Source organism: Psammomys obesus, unplaced genomic scaffold (assembly GCF_907164565.1).
Source record: "Psammomys obesus unplaced genomic scaffold, mPsaObe1.curated_primary_1811, whole genome shotgun sequence".
NCBI lineage: Eukaryota > Metazoa > Chordata > Mammalia > Rodentia > Muridae > Psammomys > Psammomys obesus.
The window spans coordinates 18,073,945-18,094,804 of record NW_026587216.1 but is presented as its reverse complement, the minus strand read 5'-3'; the positions used below and the strand labels follow the sequence as shown (position 1 = coordinate 18,094,804).

Here is a 20,860-nt window from a genome sequence, read left to right as displayed (position 1 = left end):
TTTTTTTTTTTTTTTTTTTTTTTTTTTTTTTTTTTTTGAGATCGTTTGGGAAAGGCTTATCCGTGGGAAAGGCTGAAACTAAAGCAAAAGAAAGAAAACTGGAAAAGATTCCCCGGGTTGAAGGCGTCGTTCCAATCCAGAGAGAGGTTCGGGGGAGCTTACGCGTAGGGGTTTAGAAAGCCTGGGAACAAAGTTTTCCGAAGTTGTGGATGTTTTGGGGGAGGGGGTGGGGCGATGGTTTTCGAATGATAGCGCTGGATTTATTTTATTTCTTATGAATTAGGGTTTGTCTGTGAGATTGAATCCGAAAGGCAGGTTGGGGGTTTTAAGCTTAGAGGCTGACTTTCGCTCAAAAAAGATTTTTTTTCCCCCTAAAATCAGCAGAGATTTTAGAACAGCCCACTGCCTTGTGTTCGACATTAAAGTGCTAGAAGTAGTCTGAAGAATGGATTAAACAGCTTCCTTAAGCTTCAGTTGCTACTGGCAGTCTGCTGTTCAGAAATTCTTATGTCAGGTCGAGATACTGTGAAATGTGAGAGGCATATGTAAATGTGGAGGAAGTTAGTTGAATAAGGTGGATAATTTTACGATGTCCATCTCTGTTAAACTTGTTGAACCTTCTTACCCAGGCTCACTTTTGGTGGTTTTAATTCCCCCCTTTTTTTTTTTTTTTTTTTTTTTTTAACAGTTCTACTCTAACCATTTTGATAGCTCCTTTCAAGTCAAACAGATGTTAGTCAGTCCTCCTTTTTATGACCCAGACAACCTGTGGTGGTGGGTGGAATTCATTCTTTTGTGTTGCTGGCCGGTCGTTGATTTTAGAAAGTCAAGGCTCAGGTATTAGTACCTCACGGCGGTGTTTATGGGCTCGGTCCTGCTCAGCACACTCACATTAGGGTTTATTAGGCTCAGAAGTAACCCAGCTTAGCAGGGGCTTTCTCTGTAAAAGCGTGGGTTTATTTTGTTTATTCCCAGAAGGCATGGGAAATAGAGCTTGTTTGGATTGGTTTTGTTATTTGCACAAAAAATACCTTTGCCTAAATCTTACCAAGGAAGGGCACCCTCCCTCTTTTTTTTTTTTTTTTTTTGAGGCAGAGTCTCTGGCTGTCTTAGAATTCACTGTGTAGACCAGGCTGGCCTCACAGAACTCACAGATCTGCCTGCCTCTGCTGGGATGAAAAAGGCGTTCTTTCACTCATAAATCTGCCTGCCTCTGCCTCCAGAGTGCTGGGATTAAAGGTGTGTGCCACCACACCTGGCTGAAGGTCACTTATTTTTAAGATATAAAGCCCTAAATCCTGGACGCCAGCCTGAGGCTAGTGCCTATAAAGAATGTTGTGATGGGAAAAAATTGAGTTTTGAGCAAATTGGGTTCAGATCTCAGCTTTCTGTATTACTACCTTTGGAGATTATCCAGAACATTTGGTAGGCCTAACATTTTTCTTGTTTTAGGTGTGCCCGACTCATTTACATTATTCTGGAAAATAATTTTGTTTCTGTTTTACAGAAGAGGCATTTTAGGTATTAAAGGGTTAAATAGTAGATACCTGAAGGTATTTAGTAAGATGATAGAAGCTGTGACTTGTGAAAAATGGAAAGCTGAATTTTCCAAGTATCGGTTGATTAGTATTTAGAAATGATTTTTTTTTTTTTATAATTGGAATTCTTCTTAAGAAATGTACAGTAGTCTGTCTCAGGTGCTGCACTCCTTTAATCCCAGCACTTGGGAGGCAGAGGCAGATGTTCAAGGCCAGCATGGTCTACACACAGAGAAAACCCTGTTTTGAAAGTTGAAAAAAAAAATGTACTGGACCAAGTGCTATTAACAGAATTTTCTGTTCTGTAGGCAAACTGGAAATTATGATTAGCTGCTCAGTGATCCGTAATGCAGAGGAAGAGGGGATTAGTTGGATAACCTTATGGTAGATCCAATGTGGGTGTATACTGCAGGCATGTACCTGTATCTCAGGATTCATGCCTCCTGAGAAAACTTTTTTAAAACTTGACCCCTGAGCTACCCCTTCCCAAGCCTGATGATGTTGCCACCTTTTAATGTGCCATCACTTTGTTTTAGGACATTGTTCTGTCAAACCCTTAACCTTAGAGGGGTGTTCTGTGTTGGTTTCCTTGATTGAATTGGTCCTCACCATTTCTCCTCCTTGTGAACTAACCTTCGTTTGAGGGATAGCTTGCTCTTCCAAGAAACACCTGAAAAAGCTTTCCCTTGTTAAAACTAGTGAGCAGTTCCTAGTAATGTAAGTAGGAATTGATCGGGGGTGTTTGCTGTGGTGGGTGTTGCTGCCCTGTAGCCTTTAATTACCTTTAGGAGGCAGTGTAGTAAGAACATTCTCAGGTTCTAGGTCTTGAGTTCTAATCCTCTAACAATTATTTATTGTCATGCTTATTTTATTATGGTTACTCTTAGAAAAGAATGAAAGTAGGTAGTGCCTTGTGGTCCTGGCTGGCCTGGTTGGCCTCAGACATTCTTTGGTCCTCTTACCTGTTAAATGTTAGGACTACAGGCATGCCCCCCTCCCCCACCAACTGAAGGTTTACATTTATTTCAGCAGTGCTGGGTATGTAAACTGGCGTCTTACACTTCCTAGGCCATTTCTCTTATTACTACGCTTCACTCCCCAGGCCTAAGGTTTGTTTGTTTCCTGGTCCCTCAGTGTCATCCTTTACTTTTTTTTTTTTTTTTTTAATCTTTTTGCAGCAGGGTGTTGTGTAGCACAGGTAGACCTTAAAGTCTCTCTGTGTCATCAATTTTGAAGGCACTTTGCCATGCTTTGAACTTTTCACATTGCGCTTGAATGAGCTTGCTATCACCTCTCATTCCCTCCCCCCCTTTTTTTGTAGACCAGGCTGGCCTCACAGCATCTGTCTGACTCTGCCTCCTGAGTGCTGGGATTAAAATTGTATGCCTCTTTGCCCTACATTTCCCCCCTCCTTTTTGTGGGGGGAGGTCCTGTTAAGACTGATTTTCTGTATCCTTGGCTGTCCTGGAACTCACTCTATAGACCCGCTGGCTCAAATTCAAGGAGATCCTCTCAGAGAGATCCACATACAGAGATCTTACTGCCTCTGCCCCCTGAGAGGCATGCACCACCACCGCCTGGCTGTTTTCCCTTCTCAGAATTTCTAAGACTATAAGGCCCATCACTGTGGGCATTCTGAGTTTTTCTCATTATAAATGTCATTTCAACTTCACAGAGTCCTGTATTAGTTTCCTCATTTTAAAAAATGGGATAGAGGCTGAAGAGATGGCTTAGTGGTTAAGAGTTACTTGCCTGTTGCTGTCAAATGGGGTTCGGTTGTCATAGCCCATGTGGGTAGCTCACAGCCGTCCATAACTCTAGTCCATGGGATCAAATAGGCGTGAATATGATACAGATGCACGCAGAAATGTTCATATACAATTTAAAACAAAATTTAGCTTATGCCTGTAGTCTCAGATCTTGGGAAGTGGAAACATGAGGATCAGTAGTTCAAGGTCATCCTCGGGTATATACCTGAGACACAGTCTTCCAGCATTGTATGCAAGTTCTAAAATTCAGGCAAGAATTGAGTGTGACCCAGGCGTGCTGCCATTCTCTCTGAATTCGAGTGCAGTCTAGAGCTAGAGGCAGCAGGAGCTTAGTTTTAGCACACACCACACACCAGTTGCAGGCCTGCTAGGGCTACATAGTGAGACCCTGTAGGCTAGAAAGGAAATCCTCTCTCCCTCTCATGCTTTTTATACCTTTTTTTTTTTTTTTTTTTTTTTTTTTTTTTGAGAAAGGGTCTTACTTTGTAGCTCAGGCTGATCACCCAGCCTCTTCCTCTGGAGTGCAGGTGCCTGAGGAAACCAGGGCATGCATGGGTCCACCTGGAATTTCAGTAAATCACCTGATGAGGGTACCCAGAGTGAAGCTCCAGCCCTTTCGAAAAGAGCAGCAGGTGCTGAGCCATCTCTCCAGTCCACGTTGTTTTAAAGACAGGGTTCTATTGAGCTTTGTAGCCAGGTTAGTGTCCAGCAGAAGATCCGCATGAACCAATCTTCTAAGTGCTGGATTTCCAGTTTGTAGCATGCTGGTGGTTTTTGTTGTTTGTTAGTGTTTTGGGACAGGGTCTCATCTTGTAGTCTTGGCTGGCCTTGAACACACAGAGATCCAACTGCCTTTGTTCCCTCAGGAGTTGCTGGGATGTACCATCAGTCTCCTGGAGTTTTGAAAGTTCAAGCAGGTATTAGTCCATTACTAAAGTTTACTTTCATTTCTGGTTTTCATTGGAGGCCAGGTTTTGAATTGAATGAAGTGAGGGCATCCCACAAGCTAGGTGTGGTGAGACCTTTACTATTGAACTATATATAGCTTTAGTGTGCGCCCCACCCCCTTTATTTTTCTATCAAAACAGTGTTTCTCTCTGTAGCCCTGGCTGTCCTAGAACATACTGTATAGACCAGGCTGGTCTTGCTCTGCCTCCTGGTACTGGGGTTAAAGGTGTGTGCCACCACCGACTGCCCTACTTTTTTACTTCTAAGACAGGTATTGCCTAGGCTGGTCTCTTATCCTGCAAGCTCAGGTAGGCCTTACACATGTGAACATCCTGCTTCAGCCTTTTAGCCTCTTGAGATGCTGGAATTACAGCCATGTTCCTTGTCAGGACCTGTTTTTCATGCTTTAATAAGAAAAGTCCTTTCTTTCTTTCTTTCTTTCTTTCTTTCTTTCTTTCTTTCTTTCTTTCTAATTGTTGTTTTGTTTTGGTGGTAACAACAACAACAAATCGGACGTTTTCTTAAACTTTGATTTCCTATTTTCGAGATAGGTTTTTGCAAGGTTGCCCCCGCCCCTCAATTGGGACTCTAGGAGTGTGTCACTGCACTTGGATTCAGTATTGATCTGAATTGGATTTAATTGGACCTTAGGTTGTTAAGGGCTGCTCCTAAGGAGAGGTGGTGCTTTGGCCAGAGGTGGTGCTTTGGCGGTGATGGTGGTGGTTTGAGGTTTTATTGTTTTTGAAGCATGGCTTCTCAGCTGGCCTCAAACTCTTATTATTTTTTTGTTGTTTTATGATTATTTTCTTACTTTTTATTATTTTAGAACATTTGTGAATATGTGTGTGGAGTCTGGAGGATATCTTGGCGGATGTTAGTCTCTCAGTACTGGGCTTCCAAGGATTGCACTACTAGTTGTTAGGTTTATGTGATAAGCACTCTTACCAGCTTGGTGATCTCTGGGCCCTGGCTTCAAACTAACACTCTGCTGGGCCTGCAGATGTGTATCACCATGCTTGGTTTGGGGAGAATTTTCTTGTTTACAGGAGGCTTTTTTGGCCCTAGGGTACCATGCATTCTAGCTGACCTACATCCACAGCCCCTGGGAAGAATCTAAGAGCCTTGTGAATCTGTGTTGAAGCTTGTAAAGGGGACCCTCCATTTCAAAGTATTCGCAAGACAACTTTCATTAGTTTGGTGCTAGAGATCTGTATAGTTTTGAGTATCTTTGGAGTAAATTTCAAGAATTATCTCATTCAGAATTTGGCCATTTGGCCCAGAAAGATTTTTAAATTGCTTTAATTACAGTGATTACAGCTGTAGTTTGGTTCAGACCACTTTCTACCCAATTGTGAAATTCTCAGAGCCCAAATCACTCATTCTGTCAACTCTCTGCAGTCTGCTAAGCCTACAACATACCCCCAAATTATTATTATTGTAAGTTTAGTTAGCCTTTCCAGAAATTAAACAGTGAATTCAGCCCAGTGATGTGATTGAAATTACTGGTTGGAATATGTTGATGTCAGGTGGAGAAGAGAAAGGTGAGGCGGCAGGGCCGCCAGCCTTTGCTCTGGAAACAGGAAGTCCCAAAGGTTGGTTGGTGTTTACTCTTACTTGGTTGGCTAGTTTTTAACAACCTTAGGAAGAATTCTTGAAGTCTTTTATTGTGTTCTGTGTGCACACGTGTGGTGGGAGTGTGGGTGCCAGTGTGCTACACAGTCTGCACGGAAGCCAAAGGACAGCTTTCAGGAGCCGTCTCTTCCTCCAGTGGGACCTAGTGTCAGGCTTGTGCGCCCAGCTGCTGAGACAGTCACAGGTCCTGAGCGCCGTAAGACAGGCTCTCATGTACCCCAGGCTGACATGATTATAGCCCAGGATGACTCCTGTCTCCACCTTCGAATACTGGGATTATAGACTTACAACACCACAACCTATGTATTCTGTGCTGGGAATTGAATCCTTGGGCCTGGTGTATGCTAAGCAAATGACCGGTATACATTCTTAGCCCTTGAAAGTCTTTTTTGAGAGGGAAAAGTAGTATGAAAGATGAGGCTATGATCCATCAACTTTTGTATAATGTTGAAATTCATTCATAAAAGCTGGTTTATTTCCTTTGTGGTTTTCAAATTTTTGGAAGCATACCTTATTGTATATCTAAAAAGGACTTCTTTCTCCATCTGCTTACCTATGTTAGGTAGGTACAAGACACAAGATAAACCTGAAAGCCATCCCTGCCCTCAAGGAGAAGTCAGAATAAAATGGTATAGAGACCGTGTTAGGTGTGAGTGTTGAAAACAACGAGACACTGCAGTTGAGGCTGATGGGTCCTGTCTGCAAAGGTTGAGAGACTTGTAGAACTGGCTTCTGAGTGGTAATTGATGCTAACTTAGGTTTTAAACACAGAGGGAAGGGTGTTCTGCCACTGCATGTGGCTACAGCAGCAGGAGAGTGAAAATTGTACTGCTGATAAGCCTTGAGAGGAGTTTAATTCTTGAGCAGCGTGAAAAATTGGGTTTTAATAGGCAGATCACAGGATCTTGATTGCATTGTGGGGCAGGAAAGTGCTTAAGAGCACTGGCTGCTTCTGCAAATCTCAGCACAGCACCCATACAGCAGCTCACAGCTCCCTAACTCCAGTTCTAGTGGATCCGATACCCTCACGCAGATGTGCCATACATGCAGGCAGAATACTATTGCATATAAAATCATCTTTTAAAAAGCTTCAGAGAAGATTGCATTGTAAGGTGCAGTGGAACATGCATACAATACTAGCCATTGCTTCAAGGAGGAAGATTGCCGGAAGTTGAGAGTGAGACCCCGTCTCCACCAGAGCAAGTGAAGAGAAAAAGATGGCATTGTGTTCTGTTAGCACGCAGTCAGCACCAGCACTTTGAGGAGGGGAGACTCATGTGTCTGTGTCCTGTTTAGAGGCACCAGCAACATGTAGATGTGGGTTTAGAATTTGAGGAGGAAGCTGGTAATAAAAGATATGTATTTGCTTCCTGAAGATTCCAAGATATTATCACCGGAAGTTCACCTCCTTTTCATTCTATTCCCCAAACACAGAATTAGAACCTGTGTTGGATGTGGTGTTGCACAGCTTGAATCCCATCACTCTATCACACACAGAGAAGTAGCCAGGGCTTTGGGTTTGTCTCCATAGTGAATTCGTGAGACTCTGCCTTAAAGAAAATGAAAAAAAAAAAAAAAAAAAATCCAGAGGTAGAATCTGGGGATGGTGTTTAAGCTACAAAAGAATACCATCATCACACAAGGGCACTGCAGTAAAGGCCAGAGACTGCAAGGGAGAGCTTTGTCTTTTTTCATCAACAGTTAAAATTTCTTAGATTGTGGTTATATTTGCTATAGCTTTGTCTTTACATTCTAGAAATTCAATTTGATATTTAAATTTGGAAGCAGAAATTATTTTTCCTCAATATAATGTTCCTAGTGAGTTCTTGAAACAAAAATCAGTGCTGATTTTTGTTGTTTTAGTACTTTGGGGTTACATATTGATATTTGTTGAAAATGTCTTCTGTTGATTATCCTGAGTGAGAAAGGAAATACTTGCTTTTTTTTTTTTTTTTTTTTTTTTTTTTTTGCAAACTAGCCAGTATTTTCCTATGGTTAATGGGTTAATAAGCTATGGTCAAGTTTCTGTTACTTCTAAGGTTAGCTTTTCTTTTTCACTTTAGAAGGGGGATTAGGTAATGGTCTGAAGTGGGGATGGTAAAAGACAGTAATAATTCTTTGTTCTTTCCCCCATGTTTCATTACTTAAATTATGCTGATAAAACTTTTTAGATATATTTCAGGAACTGTTTCATCTTTCAATAACATCCATCTTCTGTAATTTCAAGGTCTTTGCTTCTTCTAAATACTGTGCTCTTTTTTTCTGCTTTGTAGATAACCACTCTTGTAGTATAGTAAAGGCTGGCTGGCCTCATATTCGCTCTCTTTTTTTAAGATTTAAAAGTTTTTATTTTATGTGCATGACTATTTGACTGCATATGTGTATATGCCTCACATGCATACCCAGTATGAAGAAGAAGAGGGTGTAGGACCAGAGGGAGACATGGGGTGGGTACTGGGAACTGAACCCAGATCTTCTGCAAGAGCAGCAAATACTCTTCACTGAGTTGTCTCTTCAGCCCTCGAACTCAAATTCTTTGTCATTGAGGATGATTTTGAGCTAATCTTCCTGTCTCCACCATCCCAGTGCTAAGGTGGCAGATGTATGCCACTGTGTCTGGTTTTATGTATGTTGTGGCTCAAGCACAGGACATTGTACATGCCAAACAAGCGCTCTACCAGTTATACTACTATGTTAATACTGTTAACAGTCCCCTGCTGGTCACAATATTTCTTGTCTTAATTCTCTGGTATTGATCCATCTTCACATTGCTACCATAGTTATCTCTTCAGTCTGTCAGCCAATCCAATACTATACCTACTTCTTTAAGCCTGGATCCTAGTTCCATCGCAGAGCACGCACGCACGCATGCACACGCTTTTTCTTTCACACAGTTAAAAGTTCTGTAGGGCATCCAACCATAACAGTCAGTGGCACTTGTCCTTTTGAAAGGTATGCATTTATTGACTTATGTGGTCCTAGGGGTTATTGTAGGCAAGTATTCCAGCTCTCCTGATTACTTGTTAGTTTAAGACAGGCTCTTGATGGGCATGATGGCTTATGCCTTTACTCCCAGCAGAGGTAGGATCATTTTTGTAAGTTCCAGGACAGCCAGGGCTACACAGAGAAACCAAAGCCCATAGGCCTTGAACTTGAGATCACCCTGCCTTAGCGTCCCTCAGTCATCGCCAGCATTATAGGCCTTTGTTAACAGGCTCAGCTCTATTTATTTAATTTATTACAGTCCTTCTATATATAGCCGAGGATGGCCTTGACCTTGTGATTCTCTTTTCATGTTCTAAGTGTTAGGATTACAGGCATGTGCCACTATGCCTGGAAGTGCTGCTTGTTTATAAATCTTGTGGAAGTGAGGGGCCTTTACTTGTGGGAAATATGTTACATGCTTATTTGTGTTTTATGGACATTGGGGAGTACCTCGTAGTTCTTTACATAAATCTAGACTTTTCAGGATGCTATAGGCCACCTTGGTTATCTCTTTTAAATGCTCTCTCATTTGTTTAGGATGTTCATTCTCCTACCCTATTCCTAATCTCTTAAAGCTGTCCTCACATTTTCAAAGCATCTCTGGGCCCACAGAGAAACTAGAATAGACCCCTGCTGTTAGGTAGCTCCCTTGTTTACACAACTAAGCATATTGAGGGTCTTTCCTACTAGCAGTAGCTGGAACCTTGGACCTCAATCATTTTAGATTTTTTTTGTCTCTAATACAAAGATTTGTTTAATAGGGACTTACTGATTTATTCAGAAATTAATGTCATTCTATTTACTATGTCTATTCAATTTATTTAGTTGTTTTGCAGAAGTCCTCAAATATCTTTGCAAAATGAATACATATATTCATGACTTTATTTTGAAGGGCTTTCTTTTAAAAAAATATTTATCTTATGTGTATACATGTTTCACCTGCCTGGTACCTGAGAAGAGGGTGTTGAATACCCTGGAACTGGAATTATACGAATCCCTAGGGTAACCCCCATCCAAAAAGAAAAAAGAAAACCACAATTGGCGGTTACTTCTAATTATTGCAGACATCTTAAAGCTGTGTCACTGGGTCCTACATTTTCTGGACCTGTCCCACCAGTTTATATAAAGTTTGTTGCATTTGTTACACAAAATGTCCTTATTTTAAATATTACTCAGTCAAAAGCCTACCCACAACACACTCATACAATCAAATCAAACACTATGTAACGACCATTTTTTTCCATTACAACTGTAGAACAACACCAGTGTCTGCTTTTACAAATACCACCAGTAATTCCTTTATCACTACTTACTGAAGGACCATGCTCTGTGTAACAGCTGGTAAGAAAGCCCTTCACTGAGGTGGAGAGATGGCTCAGTAATTAGGAGCATTTGCTGCTCTTGCAGGGGACCTAGGTTTGCCTTCCCAGCAGCTACACATCCACACAACTATGTATTTCAGGCTGGCCTCCAAACTGAGCTTCCTGCCATGGCTTCCCAGAGTCTGTGATTAAAGCTCTCCGCATCACACATACTGCTTTTTATTTAAACTTTAGGTAGTTGTTTGCTTTTAAATGCTAATTCACTGCTTCCACAGACCCTTACAGAAGTACTGCCAAGTTTTGGCCAGTTTTTGCTTCTTCCAAGGACTCATTCATTTACCTCAATATCTATGAGGAAGAACTTGGACCCAAACAAATGAAGCTGCCAGTTAGCCAGGTATATAGTATGCATAAAAAAGTTTAAAGCTAGGTCTATACGAAAGAAGAGTTCCCTTTCATGTTTCCTGCTGTCTCTGTAGAGCTCTGGCAAGTTAATAAATTCATGTAGTCTGTTTTTAAAAAGGACTCAGGTTTTATTAGGTCAGTGTGATTTTTTTTTTTTTTGTAAAAAGTTACATTGTAACTGTTTATTATAGGTATTTTTAGAATTGTCTTATTTCTGCATTTATGTAAGTCAACTATTTTTACTGTTGGTAATAAATTTATTTTGAAATTTTGTAATATTTTTTATACAAGATCTATGTTTTAAGAAATAGCCTCTGGGAAGTTTGACCTCATACATATTTTCAGGGAAAGACAGACCTAGTGGAACAGAGACACACAGAGTACAGCAAAGTGTTTCCCCTCCCCCACTACACATCACTGGGCTGCCTCTGCCTTAGGAGTGCTGGAATTACCATGCACTCCTGCCATGCACACTCCAGCCATTCCCCTAATTTTTGAAGTCTCTCTTTCAAAGCAAAAAGTTGGATTCATACTAATGCATAGGTTTGTTTCACCTATTTTATTCTTGACTGCTAGAGTTGTGAAGATGATTGAGTGTTGTAGTAGAGGAGAAATGGCTGCTGTGGAACTAGAAACATTGTGCTGTGATAGGTTGTCTTGGGAGGTTTGCTACAGTAGAATGGCTTCCAGAAATTTAGGCACTAAGATCCGTGGAAGATGAGACTGTCAAAGGTCTGTTGCAGTTCACTTTCTACTATCTTTCCTTCATATTGTTGATCCTATAGCCGTTCTGTATACCACAGGTTTACAGGTGCGCCTTACTGTTCCATAGTTCTGTGAAGCACTGATAAGTACTAGAATGCTAGCACTTGTTTTTCTTCACTTGACTGTTAATAGCTGGGAGGAATGCAGAGATAATGCAAAGCAGTATTGAAGGTGGGTTGGAAAGTAAACCTCTGCCTGGAGGGTTTGCCTACCTAGTCGCTAAATGAAGCCACAAAGTTATTAGCTCGGACTAACGTTAATAATATTGCTATTATTGAAGGCATCGCAGACAGTGAGTTGCCAGAGGACACATTCTGAAAGTAGACTACACTTTTATTTATTTCATGTAATTTTTTTAAAGATGGATTTTGTTATTTATGTGTTTTTGTTGGGGGCAGTGGTGCAGTCGTTCTGTGCTCAGAAGATGGTGCTAGATTCCCTGGAAATGGGGTTAACAAACAGTTGTAAGCCAGCATGTCCACACTGGGAATTGAACCCCAGTCCTCTGGAGAGCAGCTAATGCTATTAACCACTAAGCTATCTCTCCAGCTCTCTGTGTAATGTTTTGTTTTCCTTGCAGTGCTGGGGATTTGAGCCCAGGAGGCCCCAGCCTCTTCCCCCCATTGAAGATGGACTTGAACTGTTGATCCTCCTGCCTCTGCTTCACCAGTGGTAGATTTACAGTTGTGAACTGCAGTGTCTAGCTTACTTGTTCTATAGGAACCTTACTAAAGTGGTACGAAGTGGAACTATAATGAATATTTATATGCCTGATGAAAAGCAAAATTTATATACAATAAAGCCTCTTGAATTCAGGAGTTTTTAATTAACTTATAGATGAGATAGTATTTGTGACCCTAAAGAGAAGGCATTTAGAAAGTTGACTAGAAAATTATAACTGGGTATGCTCCTAGTGGAAACAGATTTTTTCCTGCTGGCCCTGCCATTACTACTAGTTTAGATTTAATTAACATCATTGACCTAAACTAACTTTTATTTCAGTGTTTGCCTAGACTGAAAATCTAACTTTTTTTTTTTTTTTTTTTTTTTTTTTTGAGACAGGGTATCCCTGTGTAGCCTGTCCTGTCCTAGACTCACTTTGTAGACCACTGGCCTCAGAGATCCATCTGCTTCTGCCTCTCTGTGTGCTGGGCTTACAGGTGTGCAGTGGCACATGGCTGAAAATTCACACTTTCTGACAGTGTTAGCTATGTGGCATGCCTTGACGTGGGGATTTTAAGAACAGTGAGAAGAGGATTCTGCTTTCCTAACAGATAAAGCAGATTAATTTCATTCACATAAAGGAAAGTTTCTTAAGAAAATAATTATTTTCATTTAAATTTTTAAAATTCATATCCTTACCTTATGTTTGAAAAGATCCTGCCCGATCCTCAGTAAGATGTGTCTTTTTTTTATAACAGTGAGTTGCATCAGACTGTGTTTATTCCGTTCAGTGTTTAATATGAATGTTTGAATGTTTGAATGTTTCAAAATGTGTAGTTAGTCATGAATTGGTATACTTGAGTATTTTTTTTTTAATGCTTTTGACAGTTACATTTGTTTTCCTTGGACTGGGGGTCTTTAAAATATAAATAAAATGTAATGTTAATGTTTTCCTCCAATTACAGGAGTCAGAAATACCGTCAGAGGAGGGGTACTGTGACTTTAATAGTAGGCCAAATGAGAACTCTTATTGCTATCAACTTCTTCGACAACTAGATGAACAGAGAAAGAAAGATATTCTTTGTGATGTCAGCATTGTGGTGAGCGGGAAAATCTTTAAAGCTCATAAGAACATCCTGGTTGCAGGCAGCCGTTTCTTTAAGACTTTATATTGTGTTTCAAACAAAGAAAGCCCTAACCAAAACAATACTACCCACTTAGATATTGCTGCAGTTCAAGGTTTTTCAGTCATCTTGGACTTCCTGTATTCTGGGAACCTGGTGCTCACAAGCCAAAATGCCATTGAAGTGATGACAGTGGCCAGCTACCTTCAAATGAGTGAAGTTGTTCAAACTTGCAGAAATTTCATTAAAGATGCCTTAAATATAAGCATTAAATCAGAAGCTCCAGAGTCTGTAGTTGTGGACTATAATAATAGGAAACCAGTTAGTAGAGATGGCCTGACTTCATCACGGGATCAAAAAATCGCCAGCTTCTGGGCGACACGGAATCTTACCAATTTGGCAAGTAATATAAAAATTGAAAATGATGGTTGTAATGTCGACGAGGGCCAAATAGAAAACTACCAGATGAATGACAGTAACTGGGTCCAGGATGGTTCTCCTGAATTGGCTGAAAATGAATCTCAAGGTAAAACAAAAGTATTTATTTGGAATAATATGAGCTCTCAAGAGACCGGCAAAGCAAGGAGGAAAAACCAAACTACAAAGAGATTTGTTTATAATATACCACCTACTAATGAAACAAATCTAGAAGATTGCTCAGTGATGCAGCTACCTGTTGCCTATCCAGAAGAAAATAAGGCCCTGCTCATCAAGGAAGAACCAGGTAAATATCGTGTATGCGAAGGTTTTCACTTTGATTATAGTTGCTTACATGTATATATATTTTTAAATACAAATGTGCTGTTTTATTACCACGATTCTCACAAAATGAAAATAATCTCAAAAAGGAAGCTAGGCTAACAACCTCCACCTGCAGAGTTGGGGGAGACAGGGCAATGTTAAGTTTTTCTGCTTGCCTGAGACCAGTGGGAAGGTAGAAACAGAACCAATCTGAAAATGGCTGATATTACCTAAGCCTGAATAAAGGGTCCTAGAAGACCCAGTCACCCCCTCTAGAAAGCTTAATGAGGGCATCTTAACAGCTCCTAAGTAGGCACTTGGCAGTTCAAGATTTTGTCTTCTGGTTGTTGTTTTTTTCCACTCTGACTGTACATGGTTCACAACTAAAACCTGGGGCAGATGGAAAAGGTAAGAGTTCAGTTGCTTATAATTTTAAATTTTATTTTTAATTGGAAAATTTTAATTTGAAAGTAATAAAATAGGGGTGCTTGAATTTCACTTTTTGTGTGTATATGTGAGTTTCAGTTTTAGATTAGGTAATTAAAGTAATGTCTTCCAAAAGCCTTATTAATAACCATCTAACATGCCTTTTGACTTAGGATAAGGTTATGTCTGTAAACACATCCTAAAATGAAGCTGTTTTTAAGTCAGAAATGTATTTTAAGATACTCAGCCAGTTGAACATCACAGTTTGGCAAATCATCCAACAAGAGCTCTATCTTATAAGTGATAAATGTCTTATAAATTTATTAGACAGTAGCTGAAGTTAAAATACAGTAAAGGGTTTGCTTTTGTTTCATAACAATTTGAAACTTTTTAAAATTGAGCTCTTATGTTAGGGACCCTTCAGTGTTATCAGGGAGTATGACACCTACTGGCAGCCTCTGCATTGTTGTATGACCAAGAGTTTAGTTACAGTGTGCAGCAAATCACTTTATCCTTTTTGAAATATTTGTAGGGTCTAGTTAACATTTTTTATTTATACATATTTATTGCTACAGAATTTTGCTAATTCTAAGATTACTCTAATTTGTTTGGAACTACTCTGCTTAGCATAGGGCTCCAGAAGCAGGAATTTTTTTATTGTCACCTGAGTTATTTGTTCAGCTTAGAAGGACTGTAAGGTTTGGTTTCTGGAATGGGGTATTTTGTTTTGGGGAAACTGCAGTTTTCCTCTCCAAATATAGGCCAGAAAGAGATTTTTGGTTTTAGTAGATTCCTAAGACAGTGTATGCAAGAATTTTAGGATGCCCTATTGGTAGTAAAGAACTTTTTAAGAAATCTAGTGGCGGACTCATGAAGAATAGATATAGAGTGGGCGTTTTTCTTTGCCTTAGTTTAAACTGGGTGCTCCTAGCTTTGAGGCATCTCATGGCATTGAGAATTCCCATCTCAGTGGAAATAGGTTTGTGCACTGTTAATTATGTGGTTGAATGACTGTTTACCTGAAAACATGCCCGGGCTGGCAGGGTTGCACTCTAGCATTTTTAAGGCAGAGGCAGGCAGATCTCAGAAGAGGTTAGACTGGTCTACATAGCTTGTTTCATTACAGTCAGGCCTGTCTCAAAAACAATCAGTATCTGATTGATTGACTGACTGATTAGATTTTTTTTTTTTTCTGAGTTTTCAAGATAGGGTTTCTCTGTGTAGCCTTGGCTGTCCTGTACTTGCTTTGCAGACCAGGCTGGCCTTGAACTCAGAGCTCTGCCTGCCTCTGCCTCCCAAGTGCTGGGATTAAAGGCATGTGTCATGCCTGGCTTTAGTGTCTGATTTATATGATAATGAGGATGGAGCATTTTATTATGTTGACTTATTATTTTATTTATTCACTGTTTCTTTGTGTGTGGTTCATGCATCTGTGTGTATATACAAGCCATAGCACACACATGTGAAAGTCAAAGGAATCAAGGTTGGGTTACAAGGCTTGTGAGGTCAGGTACCTTTCCCCACTGAGCTGTCTAGGAAAGCAAGCCTGTGGAATGGTTTTTGACTTTTTTGGCTTCGAGTTAGTTTTTACCAGTAGAAATAATACTTGGAAATCAGCATGCATGTACAGTGACTTATTGTCTTGGGGTGAGAGTTGGCTTTTTGAGACAGGGTCTTATGTGGCTCTGACTCTCCTGCAACTCACTATGTAGACCAGAGTGGCTTTCAGCTCACAGAGAACCAACTGCTTCTGCCTTCCAATTGCCTGACTGCTTTTCTTTTTCCTTGTATTGTATATCAGTTTTTGTCAGCTTTTGTTTTAAGTTGTATGTAGGTTAGGCTGGCCTCTAGTTCACTATGTAGCTAAGGTCACCTTTATGTCTATCCTTATATTCTGAGATCTACCTCCCAAATGCTGAGATTATATGGTGTGCCAACACTCCTGTTTCTGAGGAGTTTTTTTTTTTTTTTTTTTTTTTAAATCTAATGATAGATGCCTTAGCTGGCAATTTGTGTTTTGACTCACTAATATAGAAGGCCTAACAAAACTCTATAGAGTGTTTAAACATAAATTTGCATGTGCACGCACACATACATACAAATTTGAGCACCTGGAAACACACATACAGTAAAAATCCTTTGGTATTTTGGGTGTTGGCAGAGCTAATAGGAGCCAGCCTTGTTCTTAGAATTGCCGCATGATAGTGGAGTGACTTAGACAGTAACATTGACCCAATGTGAATACTTCCAAAAGTCTTCACGCTGTTAGCAGTTATTTAGCAAGCATCTTCTCACATCCATATCAATACACTAATCTATCAAAAATTGTTGGCAGTTTAGTGTCAGTTTGTCTCATCCTAAAATCATCGATACATCATCTTACATCATTGATAGTATCTGACCTTGCTTACACAAACAAATTTGGTTTCATCATCATAAGCTGCATATCACCTGGTAAAACTTGATAATTTGATAGTGCCTCCAAAGAACTCCAGCATCATTCAGTGACCCCCAAATGGCTCTTCTCTCACCTAATTAGATAGTATGGAAGGTCCAAGGAAGTCACCAGTCAGGTCAGTGTATATAGAATTTATGTATGCCTCATTTCTGGCCTTGCCAGTGGGCAGCACTGTGAGTTAGAGGTGACGGCACTGTCTGCATTTCATGATTGCTTACAAGGCAGTTCCAGCAACCGAAGTGCTTTTATCAGAGCTCCTAGAATGGAAGACTGTAGGGACCACTCATTATTTTCTGTGGTCTTCATCTAGTAAAAAGAAAATGTTCAAAATATATGAAGCTAACTCTTAAAAAGAAAAAAAAAAAAACTTAAAATGTGTAGCTGATAGCACTGAACTGTAGTCTTGTTTTTGTCAATAAGCAAATTATACTAGTTTCTAAAAAGGCTTCATAATTATTTATGCAGTGCCTTCTAATGTACTTTATTTTTACTTGCCCCAGAATAATCCAAACTGTTACTTCCAGTACATACATATATTAAGAAGATAGAAATATATTTCTTGTGGCTTTTTTCTTTGTTTTTTTGTTTTGTTTTGTTTTGTTTTTCAAGGCAAAGTTTGTAGCCCTGGCCATCCTGAAACTTGCTCTGTGGGCCAAGGTGGCCTCAAACTCAGAGATCTGTCTCTGCCTCCCAAGTGTTGGAATTAAAGGTGTGCACCCATCTTTCTTGTAACTTTTAAGAATACAGTCATACTAATCTTTGCTTAGTTCCCATGCCTCTTATATAATAATAAATTTTCAGAGGAGGGCTAGTTAGACACTGACCCTTCTTCCAGATGGTGGCGCACAGCCAGCTGTAACAGGTAATCTGATACCATCTGAGGGCACAGGCACAAAAGTCAGGAGCGCACAAACATGCAGGTGCAAATAATAAATGCGTTTTTAAACTGGAAGGAAAAGTAGATCTTAGTAAGAACTACTTTATGGTCAGAATATGAGATAGAGCATGAGCTTGACTCGTTTTTTTTTTTTTTTGTTGTTGTTGTTGTTGTTGTTTTTTCAAACCAGGCTTCACTATGTAGCTTTGGCTGGTCTTGACCAGCTCCTCATGTAGGCTGGTCTCAAACTCACAAAGGTCTTTTGCCTTTCCAGTGCTGGGATTAAAGATGTGTACCACCATGCCCAGCTGGGTTTTTAATGTAACGAGCTAAACTATAAATACGGAAGCACTGACTAAAGCTATACTCTGTGGTTTGTATTTGAAAAGGTCTTAGGCCGTATGTGCACAGAAGGAGCTGTTTCCAATGAAGCTTTGTCTAGTCCTTGTCAAAAGTGGCTCTTAATCTTAGCTATAGATCAAGATAGTTGGGACCTCTTAGGAAGTCCATTTGAAGTTCTACAGGTGATTCTACTTGGCATTGGATCACCTGATGGAATAATAGCCCAGATTCAGTTAGACATTGAAAACCAGCTCCCCACTTTGTGACTCCCATGTGTGGATTGGTTAAGTTTGTGAGTTACCTCTGTTCTTTAAAATACAGTGCTGTTTACAATGTTATCTGGAATTAAATGACGAGCATAAAAGCACGAGATCTACTGTGGTCGTGTCTAGTGCCCTTAAAGTTAGGAAAAACTATTGAAGTTATTTATAACAGTTTTCCAGTGCTATGTACTTTCTGCCAAATGCTAGATAGATCGTCATACATAGCGTGGCTTGTTTTAACACTGACAAAGATGACCTTATTAAGCCTGTGTTTACGATGACTGCTATTACAAGTTACTTTTATTTTGAGCCAAAGTTAACTCCTGTAATGCCCTCCTATTCTGCCATTTGTAGTAGAATTAAAAATAGCTTTAATCTGTCTAATTGGATTAGGAATAATACCTCTGAATTCATGTTTTCTAATTTAAATACCATTCCTTCTATTTTGTTGACATAGAGAACTGACTTTTAACTCTGCAGGAAGCTCTGACCAATATAACAGATGTGGTGTTTATTAACATGAAGGCCTTCCCCAATATTCCCCTACTTGAAAAATCATGTCTCATGTTAAAACCTTTAAAAGATTTAGTTCTGAACTGGAAAACATGTTAATGAACTTGTGTTTAAATTTTCACTTAAGAAAAATGAAAAATATGAAATCAATGCTTTTGCATGAATTTACAGTACTATTACAAACATCAGAAAAGAGATTATTTTGAAATCTAAAAATCAAACCTTGGCATATTTGTATTTGTGAATGCCTTAAAAGGAAATGTGGCTTCTATAGTTTTTGACTACAGCTCTAAAAATGTGTCCTTTTGTCCTGTTATAATGTTGAAGCTGGGATTGTGCCTTACGACATTTTCTGGATGTTTTCTCAAGATGGTACATTTTGAATCTTTAAGCTAGCATGTCCTGTTTGGCTTAGTACATTGGCTTGGCTTGATTATATTTATGTGATATATCTGTCTATATACAGGAACACATAAAGGGGGAACCTGGAAGATTTAAAAATGTTTTCTTTTCATATTGAGTTTATAGAATTAAAAACTGAAAACTTGGCCATCAAATAAGGGAAAAAAATTATGTCCAAGTTCTAGTGATGTGAAAAAAATAAAATCCTTGTCTTGATTTGCAGCCCAGCAATTCAATTTTAACCATGTTAAGTGAAATCTAAAATTTGAAATTTAGTTACTAATTTACTAATTATTTTTTCAATATTGGGGTTTAAACGTAGGGTCCTGTGAATGCTAGTCAACAACTTTATTTATTTCATTTATTTATTTGAGACAGGGTTTCTCTGTGTAGCCTTATTTGTTTGTTTGAGACAGGGTTTCTTTATGTAGCCTTGGCTTTCCTGGCTCTAAAGACCAAGCTGGCCTCAAACTCATAGAGATCCACCTGCCTCTTCTACACGAGTGCTGAGAGTAAAGGTATTCTCCACCACCGCCAGGGCTTGACCCTTGACCCTTATTTCTTGAAATTCTGACATAGGCTCTTAGTAAGATAATGTCCAGGAAGACTTTGAACTTGTAATAGCTACTCCTGCTTCAGTTTCTGAAACATTTTGGTAACTGGCATGTGCCACCACAAACAACCTCCTTTATTATTACATTTTTTTTATTGTGCATATCCACATATGCAAGGTCGCTACAGTGTAATATTTGGAAATCAGAGGTCAACTTGTAAGAGCTGGTTCTCACCTTTGAGCTCACTGGGAAACCAACTCAGTGCAACAGACTTGACAGGAAGTACCTTTACCTACTGAGCCATCTTACTGGCCTTAACCGCACATTTTACATTTGTATATTTGCCTTTTAGTGAAACTGCATATACTTTGGTTTTTAGAAAACAGTTTTGAGGAAGCTGTTTAAACTTATATACCTTTAGGGAATCCTAATAAAGCACATATCTGAAACAATTAGTAATTCTAATTACAGAAAACATTATTAGAATGATATGCCAGCCAGCATTATTGTCCTGTATTTGTGGTGATAATTGCTGTTAATTATTACTTTGAGCATTGCAAAATTTTGAAATGCTTTCTAAATTATTAAAAATTAACATGCCTGTGTGTATGTGTGTGCACTCATGCACTTGTGTGCCTTACAGCTTACAGAGAGTCTGTGTTCTCTTACCCTGTAGGTCACAGGGACTGAACTCTGGTCATGCTTTTACCCACTGAGATAGCTTACCTGCCATTAACATGTTTTTGTGATTATTAGACATGTTTGAGGTCTCCCACTATTTTGACTTCTTTATGTATAATTTTGTATATAAACTGTTGAAAACAGAGTCTAAACCACGGAATTTACTTGGATTGAGATGTGGAATTTAGGTATTGTTCTGTTACTGAAGCATCTCTACCATTTACCTTACACAATCTCCCCATTGGGAAAGGAGGAACACACCTAGCTTAGAACTTGGAAATCATTTAAAAAAAAAACTCTTAAAAACTCAAACTTTTGGTTTTTCAAGACAGGGTTTCTCTGTAGCCTAGGATGTCCTGGACTCGCTTTGTAGACCACACTGGCCTGGAACTCACAGAGATCCACCTGCTTCTCACTCCAGCAGTGCTGAGATTACAGGTGTGCACCATCAT

General features: G+C 39.5%; 1 protein-coding gene across 1 annotated transcript in view; it reads left to right on the top strand.

Annotated features, from left to right (window-relative positions):
• Positions 1 to 20,860, top strand: part of Zbtb10 (zinc finger and BTB domain containing 10) — a 41,287-nt gene that overhangs the window by 2,612 nt on the left and 17,815 nt on the right. Inside the window, exon 4 of the mRNA XM_055603569.1 lies at positions 12,993 to 13,875. Within this exon, the coding sequence (XP_055459544.1) occupies positions 12,993 to 13,875 (883 nt within the window). The remainder of the gene's footprint in view (positions 1 to 12,992; positions 13,876 to 20,860) is intronic.